This window comes from Rhea americana, unplaced genomic scaffold, assembly GCF_003343005.1.
Source record: "Rhea americana isolate MKP2758 unplaced genomic scaffold, rheAme1 scaffold_80, whole genome shotgun sequence".
Taxonomy (NCBI): Eukaryota; Metazoa; Chordata; class Aves; order Rheiformes; family Rheidae; genus Rhea; species Rhea americana.
The window spans coordinates 3,667,713-3,678,688 of record NW_028186979.1 but is presented as its reverse complement, the minus strand read 5'-3'; the positions used below and the strand labels follow the sequence as shown (position 1 = coordinate 3,678,688).

The 10,976-nt window shown below is 41.3% G+C and overlaps 1 protein-coding gene across 1 annotated transcript; it reads right to left on the bottom strand.

Moving 5' to 3' along the window:
* Positions 1–981: 981 nt before the first annotated feature.
* On the bottom strand, positions 982–10,942 carry IAH1 (isoamyl acetate hydrolyzing esterase 1 (putative)). The gene is made up of 5 exons (XM_085322918.1): positions 9,145–10,942; positions 8,549–8,697; positions 7,560–7,721; positions 2,033–2,151; positions 982–1,340 (listed from the first exon to the last, which is right to left on the bottom strand). Exons 1-5 carry the CDS (start codon positions 9,282–9,284, stop codon positions 1,173–1,175), a joined length of 738 nt encoding a protein of 245 aa, XP_085179044.1. The 5' UTR covers positions 9,285–10,942; the 3' UTR covers positions 982–1,172.
* Positions 10,943–10,976: the final 34 nt, after the last annotated feature.

Sequence of the window (10,976 nt, the reverse complement as noted above, 5' to 3'; positions counted from 1 at the left end):
TGGTAACTAGCTACTGTCCCATTYATAACACTATTAGTGTCTTATTTCTTTAATAAAAGCAGTTGGTCCCTGGTGCTCTACAAAGCATGAAATCACAATGATCTCGCATCACTCTCCATTTTACCCAATACATAACATATCATCTAAGGCCTTATTAGTGGCCTCGCTATTTTTCTCCAATGTTACTTGCTTATTAAGTCTGTGATGTTAATACAGCCCAGAATGATTATTTTAATACTGCCACACSCTACTACTGTGCTTGTTGAATTTCATCTCGGTTTCAGACATCTTCTGCAGTTTGTTAACGTAGTTTTATATTCCAATTGCATTTTATTGGCTGAAAATTGGGGCAGTAAATGTGTCCCCTTCTGTGTTACATCACTTGTTAAACTACGGATGAATATACAGGCTAATCTTTTATGAGAACTTTTTCAGCAGTGATGCAGATCTGTGTGTTTTGGGGCGTTTCAGCAACAGCCATGAGTAAGCATGAACATCACCACGTGTCTGTTGGGAACACCATTAATACCATACAAACACATGTACTGCTTTGAACACACTGTCTATTTGTAAGAGCCAGGCATAAAGACAGAAGGTGCTGCTGGTGCCCAAGTAAGTTTAACTTAAGGACCCCTGCTCAAAACTGTTACATAGTGCTATCCAAAATCCTCAMGAAAGTTCATACAACTGCTTTTACTGGTTGTCAGTAATACAATCCAAGAAAGGTTGGACTGATATTAATTGCTCTTGCTATTGCTACTATTTATCAATTTCTAGGTATTTAAAGATAGTGGAATATATTATCAAATTCTAGCCACCAAAGCTCAACAGTAACTCCTTGGAGCAACCTCTTYTCTCTTGTTTTGAAGACTAGCAGAGACTCTACCTTCCAAGTCTTCTAAGGAAAGTGGAGTTCATCATCAGACACATTAAACTGTTAGCACAAGTAGTATGCAGAGAAATCACCCAGAGGAAGCACTCTAAAAGGTCTTAATCTTTATTTTCTAACAGACCAAATAAAAAGACTATGGAGCAGCAGTTGACAGAGGACTCATTGCTACCCTGGCTTGCCCGAATACGATGTGCTTCCAGTATATTGCTAGATGCAAGTTGATGGAAACATATTTGCTTCAGGCAGCCTTGGCTTCTTCAGCTTGTTACTGAGGGGCATCTCAAAGAAGACTAACTTCAGGGTTCATATGGTCCACATCACGCCAGTAAGGAAGCAGTGAAGGAAGAGTAGATACTTTTTTTTCCAGGCATGACCAAACTTGTGCTGCTAGAAAGTTACTTCCTTTTGTTGATAAATGAAGCCCATCAGATAAATAGGAAGAGAAATCCTAAGCAGAAGGTTAGAAAAAGTATGAATATATTTGCTATTTATAAATAAAAGACCCTAATTTTTAAATTCTTCAAAACTAACTGGTAAATATACTGGTTTTATTTTTTGCCCTTTGTATTAAAATATTAAGAGAATGTTCCAATGACCTCTGTCACTGCTAATCATTACGAAACAGCTGTGTGATTAGATGGTACAGTCAAAATATTGAGTTTACTGTGCAGTAGACAGCAAAGATTCACAGTGMCCTAACTAGAGTTCCTGCTTAAGGACAAAGTGTGAAATCTCTTCGTCATATAGAAGATTTTGGCTATTCAGTCAGAAGCATTGGAAAGACAGCCTCATGCATCTTGATCTGACTTTGAAGTGAGCCCTACTTTGTGCAGGAGGTTGGACTAGATGCCTCCAGAGGGCCCCTCCAACCTAAACTATCCCATGATTCAAAATCAAAGCAAAAGATTACATGTAATGCAGCCAGGAGACATTTGCTAGCCAAATCTAATGGTTAGGTTATATTAAGATATGTTTCTCCTACTGCTGCATGAAGCGTTCTGGATTTTTTTTTCTTTCTTCCTTCTCCAAAAGGTAATTTGGATATATTTTGTATTGTTGCAGTGGTAATGCAGTACTACCAGTTCCTCTGCACTAAATCATGCATTTGACAGTTTCAAAGTCTCTTGCAGGACATCATACCTGATTTTTTTGCATCAGTGTCCACAGGTCCACTACATCAGTTCCACAGTCCCTAGCTACTTGAACACAGGCCTTGGCATATTCTCCAGTGGTGGAATTAAGGCGATTTAGTTTGTCACCTATCCAACACAAAATATTTTATGGTCAAGACATGATTGATTTTGGTCTTCTGTGGCATACATGATGCTTCTCAACTTGTTAAACCAGCAGACATAAACAATTGCAACATAACCGATTACAAGTCTGAACCATCTCAATTTAAGTGGCTGGAGGCTACAACTCATTTAGTCTCTTTCAAGGTACCTTTCATTTCTGAGGCATTTGAAAATATGTTTCTCACCAGGTGAGACATTCAGAGGCAAGAGTAACAAGAAGACAGGGTAATGCTGATTTCTGTGCCACTCAGCCTTCTGTTAAGCTTTTGGTGAAGTCTTTTATATACCTGCTACTGCCACATAGAATAGAATTAAGTAAATTAACTCAATTTCACAAGCTTGCCTTCCATGTCCCGAATGACACCAGACATCTGACATCTTGCATTAGTCTCCCCATTGTAAAATAGGGACAACATAAAACCACAGTACATACAGGCGCAAAGCATTATTAGAAATCAAAAATGCAACATTTGTGAGCTCAGTTGTACTGAGAGCTGAGTGTTCAGTATGTGCTCAACACTAGCTAYTGTAAATCAGCACTTTTGCATGGAGTGCAGTGAAACATTGGGGCAGAATATTATTAAGCTATTACTATTTTTTATTTTAGATGAGCCCTACAAGTACAATTCATCCACTCCTACTCTGCTCTCTCCTTAGGAACACCAGTGCATCTGGTGAGTCTCACTTCTTCACACTGCCACCTCTTCCTCCCCATCAACATTCTTTTCATCTTAAAAAATACTCTCTGTAGCCTTACTGATCCTTCCTCTCCTATTCCCCACTGTGGTTTGTTTCCTAACTAACCCTTGCTTTCTTCAACTTACTTACTTACTACTCGGTAGAGTGAGAGGCCCATCTGTTCATTTAAACTCCTAAAGTAAAAGCAGTGCTCTCTCTGTTGCGAAGTTCCCTGCACTTGATCAAAATCTCACTGCTGCCGGTATTRCGCAGCACTCCTGTCATCTTCCTGCTATGACTTTTAGTTTATCATCAGAGTTGGTACCTCTCCTGTTACCATTTCTTTCATTGTTAGAATTATCTCTCTCCTGGGTCCATTCTGGAAGCTCACCAATATATTCCTGCCCTTAATTAGCAGTGCTGCAGGAGCACGTGCTTGGTCTATGCGCTAAGAGCACGGACAAATAGTATCTGCTCATCCCAAGATGCCCTCTGCCTCCTAAAAGGTCCAAAACAGGGGAAAAGTTCCTGATAGGAGGGGCATGATGAATTTTAAACAAGCACTCTTTATTTTCTTTTTTAATTAAAAAAAATAAATGTTTTATATTCAGGGCTTGCTTTAAAATAGCAGCACATAGTATTTCCTCAACTTGATTAGACTTTTTTCTCTGCTAGATTTGTTTAATTTTGGCAAATCAACTCTCAGCCCATCTCTGACATCCTTCCTGAATGAAGGAAACAGAACCTATGATAGCTCTTATCCCAGCTGCTCTCCCTTCTTCACTGCTGCAAACACTACCACTTTGCTTAGTTTCACCCACTGAACCTCCCTAAACATTTACTTCCAGGCTGTTCTTCATGATATTTGCTTCAACCCTTCCTCATCCATCAATGCAGCTGAAGCTCCCAAATTGCTGTAATCTATTTTTCTGACCTTGACAAACATGAACTTGCCAAGCTCTCATCTGCTCAAAATGCTGATGCAAAGGTCAATCTCCTATCCCTTCACCCTGACCAGATCACTTTCCTGTTTTGCATCTCTCCTCCATACATCAAACCTAAGTGCCTTGTCTTCATTTTGAAAAACCTTCCCAGCCCATCATTACTCAACAAGCACAAAAAAGGCATAATAAAACCAGGAATGACTAGGAGGGCCACAGCAGAGATGGAGCTAACGCAACCCAATGAAATAAACTGTAACAGTACTCGAATGGTGGCAGCCAAAGGAAGGTCTGGGTAAATGCGAGTGTGTTGACAGGCTGGGGAGGTAACTTAGTGATGGGCTTGAGCACTCATGCCTGCTTACAGACCTCTGCACATACCACACAGTTTGGGAGGGAGGACAGTGAACAGTGGGGAGCAGCAGGTTTGGGAATACTCAGAGAAGCTAGCTGCATTCAAATGCACGGGGGATGGGACTCACCTGAAAGAGCTGCCTGATGTGACTGTGAGGCCAGTGACTATCATCTACAAAAAAAATTATGTCAAGCTGGAGGAGATCTGTGAGGACTGGGAGAAGGCTAATGTTACTCTCATTTTTAAGAAAGGCAAGAAGGAGGATCTGGAAAATCACAGGTTGCTCAGCCTCACCTCAGTCCTTGGAAAAGTAACACAGTATCTCTCCTCTTGGARTTCATCTCCAAACMCATGAAGGGCAAGAAGATTGTTAGGAACAATCAACATAGATTTACCAAAGGCAAATCATGCCTGACCAACCTGTCTGATTGGCTTCTATGATGAAAGGATGACCATACAATGCATCTATCTATCTCTACATATGTGTATATATATATAGTATACACACAAATACATGAATATATACAAACACACACTTATGTATATACATCCCTATATACGTATATGTGCTATACTCTATATACGTATATGTGCTATACTCTATATACATACAGACCATACCAAATTAAAAGGGACAGTTCATATGCTAAATAGTAGCACTTCAGTTGAGAGAAACTGAGAAATTTAAGGACTGGTCCCTAGAAACATCAAAAAGTTCAACAGAGGAAAATACTACATTCTGCACCTGGGCTGGAAGACCCCAAGCATCAAAACACACTGGGAACAGGCTGGCAGGGTAGCAGCCTCGATGAGAGCAGGCTGATACAAGAACAGAAACTGAGCGTGAGACAAAAGCATGCTCTGACTGCAAAGGCAAACCTAGGTTACGCTAGAAGTAATTCCTCTTCACCTGGTTACCACACTATCTCCCTCTGCTCAGCACTACATTCAGTTTTGGTTGCCCACTCAAGAAGGATGTGGAGAAACTGAAGAGGGTCCAACGGAGGGTACCAAGATGGTCAGGAGCCTGCAGCACAAGACCTGTAGGAGGTTGAGGGAGCTGGGTTTGCTCAGGGTGTGGAAGAGGAGGCTAAGGAGTGATCTAACAGCTGTCCACAACCGCTTGAAGGGGAGCCACAAGTGCCAGTGGAGCCAAACTCTCCTTAGTGGCAGACAATAAAATGAGGGGTAATAGTGCCAAGTTGCTGCTTAGGGGGCTCAGACTGGACATTAGGAAACACTTCCTCGCTACAGGAGTAGTTCAGCACTGAAACAAGTACCTAGACAGTAGTAGGACTGCTGTTACTGGAAGTTTTCAACACTCAGTTAGATAAAGCCATGACTACATAATCCAGCACTCATGACAACCCAGCTTTGAGCAGTAAGGGGCGGGGGAGGTGGGACTACAGACCTTCAAATAGTTATGATTCTGCTCTAGCCAACATCACTCCCCACTGAGACACTGACTTTCTCCCAGCTGGCACACAGGCCAGGTTAAACCTTCAKTCAAGCTTTTTTCACCGATTTCCCTTCACACCTGGATGAATGCTCCTRTGAACATCGTCATCTTCACATTTCACATCCCTCCTCTGCTCTAAAATCTATCTGACAAAAACAAAAGTAAACAGAAAACTGTGCCAACAATACTTTAATTATCTGTAGTACATTGTCTGAAATTGGCTATGCGTTTTGTTTCATCCCTAGACAGCAATCTCTTTCAGACAGACCCTGGCATTATAAATGCCAGTTTCCTCCTTCCTTTCCCAATAGGTAAGATTTAAGACCAAAATGATGTAGTAACATTTAAAAAGTGATATTTGATAACTAGAGGCCAGATAGGTAACATTCATAGTATGCTTATGTGACAGATCTTCAAAAAGCCCGTATTAGAACATGTTTTGCAAACTACAGTTACAATAGCTTTAGCAAAAGCTGGGAACACAGACCAGGACAGACTGCTTTATGTCTGACCTAACTGTTACACTCTTCCAAACATACTGTCATGTATATAATGCTGGATATACTGCTGTTTGATTTGACCTACTGCAGTTGTTAGGGTCTTATACTATTTRTAAGTGAGAATTACTATAGGCCTTTCTCTCATTTTGCAACTCAAATACAAAAAAACTACCGTACTGGACCAGACTGAAAGTGCATATAGTCCAATATCTGTTTGGGACAATGATCACTGCAATATATTTCAAGTGAAGTACAAAGTCCCAGAACAGAAAATCATGCAGTAACATAATGGCAGGGATACTTTCTTGATAGCAGAAAACAATCATTATGTTTTACTACAAGATTCTAAATCAAAAACTATAGATACTAGATTATTTTACTCTCTTCCATTTATGGAAGCACATACGTAAAGCAAAGTAACACACCATACATTTTTCCACAATGATACAGATGCAGCTAAGTTTTATATCTGAACTACGTGCATGAAAACCTACAAATTTGCATGCAATAATAGAGCATTCAGAATTACAAATTGAGCTTTGAAAGCCATTGAACGGTTAGTGACGAGAATGTAAGGTGCCCATTGCAAGGAACTGCTTTTCTTAATAATACAGAGAATCCATTTTACTGTAGAATAAAACCTCTCTATTTACTCAAATCTAACTAAAAAATCTTCTGTAAATGTGCAAGAACTGAATAAACCATGCAAATGGAAAAGAGGACACACTCTCAGAAGGTGTAAACTGTCACTGCTAGAGTCAGTGAGATTATAGAAAATTTCCACTGGTTGAGTTACACAGAGTAAGCAATGTTGTTATGTCTCTATTATAAGAGGTAGTTTGAACTATACAACAGGAAATTATCTAATCATCATTTTCTTCTTTTCAGGTGTTTTTCTTAGAATCCTTAGACTTTGATATTCTCTCTTTGGATTTTAATTTACAACAAAATCAGATAGGCTATTACTGCTTATCCAAGCAGACGTGAAATATCCTGTAGCTATTAGAAATTTTTCTAAAATATACAACACCAAAATCTCTTCCATAATTCATGTTATTTTGAAACATGAATTATGGAAGGACGTGATGCAGTCTGCTTGGGACATCTAGATTCTTTCTGAGAGCTCTGAACATTCCAAGACACCATTTTTGAGATAAAACCTATGTCAGCAGACAGCCACTTATATCAGTTTTATGCATGAACAGAACAATCAACACAGCACTTTCAAAAGGATGTTAATAATTAATTGCCAGTTACTCCACAGGCATAGCTGAAAGAGGTTTGGCAAAACAGCTAGCAGTCATTTTCCATCAATTCAGAGAACACAAATGCAATCTGGCACAAATACAAAGCTAGTCATCTCTCAGTCTGGGATCCGAAACTTATGCTTTCTGGGGGAAAAAAGTAGAAGTTTTGTCAAACTGATATCACTCTTTTACCTTTGGCAAGGCACTCCTTTTCCCAAGCTGACTCCTGAAGAGGGGGTGGTGTTATCAAAATAATCCTGTCTTCATTAATGTCTACTGATTTCAGATACTGTATCATGCTCTTTAAGTTTGCAGCATATTCCTCCAAAGGAACGTGTTGTTTGGGGTTCAAATCTGTTCAGGATTGGGGCAAATGTATTATTCATGTAAAATCATGCTGCTCACCGATTTACTAACACAACAACTAAAATGCTTTTGACACAGGATACAAATGTGGGCACTCTTCTCATTTTCAGTACTAAACAGGTCACCTCAACTATGAATTCAAGAAGTGTTACGGGAAAATGCAGTACCTCAACATCCAAAGCAGACAAACCACGACTTAAAATGCAGCTCTTGCAACTAACACAAATGAGGGAGAGGGGGGAAAAAGGTACTTTTTTTAAAAAAGATTTTTTTTTCTTAGAACTCCACATCTTATCATTAGATCACATAACCATCCAAGCTTCATCTGAAACAAAATCTAAAATGTTTAGCTCTCTTGGATACAGAGAAAATTCTGGAAATTCAGACAGACTCTACAGTCAACCCTTCATGCACTGATCTCATCATTTTGATTAGACTAGCTCTGCATGCTGGTATGCATATCTTCAAGAGAATCCAAATGCTATATTCCCTCATTTCTTGATCTACCTGCTCACAATTCATCAGACTATTTCAGGCAGAAAGCACAGTCAGATGCCCAACTCCAGTTTTAAGTGTTGGATACATGGCTAATTTTTTGACTCCTTGAAATTTATATCTACTAGTGCCTGATTAAAAAAAAGCACAAAAACACAGAACACATTAATTGAAAAGAATTAACTATAAGATTAAAAAAGAGCAACTGAGAAGAACCAAGAATCGAAGAATCAATCCATGTAACATTCTATCTTTTCTGCTAAAATGTGAACTTCCTTAGGAGAACAGATGATGGGAAAAAAAAACAACAAAAAGAATACCTTTCAAAGCACTGTCATTAGCTCCAAAGAAAATAGTAACTGCAACAGTACTCTCAGCATTAGTGCTTTTACTGATCAGTCTCGGAAGGATCAGTTTAGCCCATCTGGTATTGTACCCTGAGAATCCACGATTTACAACATCACATTTTCTGAAACAAACACACATATCAAAAAGAAAATCTCTCTCCATCAGAACAAAATTTTAAACACTTTGAATCATTCAGTCAGATTATCTGCCTCTGTCCCTCTTGGAATCAATGAGATTTCACAGGAGAATTCAGCAGGACCACAATTTTATGTATTGAAAGTGTATGCACAGAGGGCATGTATAGTATTAACATGTCAGACTATGAAGCCAGAAAGATCATTTGATAATTGAGGATTTTTTTTTCCCTTCAGTCTTTGCAGTAACCTCCAATAAATATTTCCATCAGTGTCAGGTGGGACATTGCTTAGGTAGTCCATGCTAATAAACAAACAAATAATTCAGTAATTTTAATAAATAAATCAATAGAATTAATTTGTGCTTGTTTTCTTCAACTTTAAGAAAGCTGCATGGCTTCTTTCACGCTAAAAATTATTTTTTAAAATCTTACCTGACTAGCCTCTCAGCAAGTGACGCTCCCCAGCCCTTGTCCAGAAAGCAGTACTGCAAGCAAGGAACAGAGTTAGATCTCACCAGAACAAGAACTCGCTCCTCAGCGGCCAACCCTGCCACCTCTTGTCTTTCCAGCATCTTCCCTCAACAGCTTTCTGTGTGCCAGACCCTTCATATTTTCTCCGTAATGCTTCCTCCCTCCCAGCCTGCCTCGTCCCTGCAGAGGTCAAACAACATAGTCTTCTCTGCAAGATGCACACAACTTGCATCAGAGGCAAAACAGGAGAATATCTACCAAGGGATGGACTCTGTGCTACCTTCATATTCAAAGCTGCCTGTTTTCAGGCTGTTTCATCAAGGCTGAGCCAAAGCTTTTTTTTTTTTTTCTTTCTTTCTTTCTTTTCCCTGTTATTTTCTAAGATCCTTTCACTGCAACTTCACTGTGAAGAGCAGCTCTCCAAAGCCCTCTCTCTGCACGCTACCTTAGAGTGCAGTTTGACAATTTACGTGTTTTAGTCTGCTTACTCCCAATGCAACACCCTCCTTTCTTCTGATGATACAATGGATCACGTGTTTGGCACTGCACACTGAGTTGGTTTAGACAATAACCTTTAAAATTATAACCTTTAAAATAACTTTAGGCTAAACTATTTTTCCTCAGACCAGCTCTCTAATGCAGTTCACTGTGTAGCTGTAGCTGCACAACGGAAGGCAGAGACTGAAAACAACAACCACAGACTGCCTAAGCTGATACTGCCTTTGAAGGAAATGTTCATCAAACTGGGCTCTGGTCATGTCAATGCAGAAGGTATCTCTGGGGTGGGAGGACCACACTGCAAGGAGCAGGGCAGAAGAGCCGCAGCCAGAAGCAGGAGACCTACATGCAGCAGATGAGAGAACGGCGGATAGTCAGGAAAGGGGTGGTCAGCACGAACAACAGAAGATGGGCCAGGAGGTTTGCTACCCAATTTAGCTAAGCCCCCGAGGGAAAATAAAGATGGCCAATTGCCCACCTACAGCTCGTCAGTGCCAAAGCAACTCTTCTCCCTGCCCCAGGCTCCCTCCCAGCACGGAGGTCCTCACCTGCCTGCTGCTGCCCGCAGCCACCTCGCTCTACGGCAGCTCATACCTCCGACATATAAACTTCACGAATTTCTGCAAAGATCATCTAAAGCTACTCACAAAACACCGTCAGGCACACAAGCTCTTCAAACGCTGTCATGGGAGATTCAGTCGGGAAGTAAGTATCAGGGGTTCATTCCCATTTAACGCACGTCACCTTCCTGCCTCCCAGGGAGTAAGTGGCGTCAGGTCCTTGGCACCGTTCGGCAGCCCTGGCACCTTCCACTGCAGTCCCAAACAGGCAGCTACGGCCCGGCCGTCCAACCACAACCACCACCGTGCAGCGGGGCACCAGGCCTGCCGCTGCCCCGCGCGCACGGACTTAACACAGGGGAATAGCACCTCTCACGGACTGACAGCCTGTGCCTACGGAGCCAGGCGACGCTTGGCACCGAGCAGCCCTGCAGCCGGGACACAGACACCCACCCASCCACCTGGCTACTCGTTATTTCTCCTTAAAAAACAAAAAAGCCTCGCACTTGGCAGCAAGTGCTCAACATCAGGCCTAAAGCGAGCATTAACCAGCGCAACAGCCACAGAAAACGAGACCAAAGTCAGCCACGACTGGCTCTAACGGCAGGTAAAAGCTCCCCTGAGCGGTCAAAAGACAGGCACAGCCAAGAGGCTCCGAGCTGCCGACCGAGCCGTTTACCGGCCTTGTCCTCCCAGGCCGCCGCGCGCTAACGGCCGCCGCGCGCTAACGGCCGC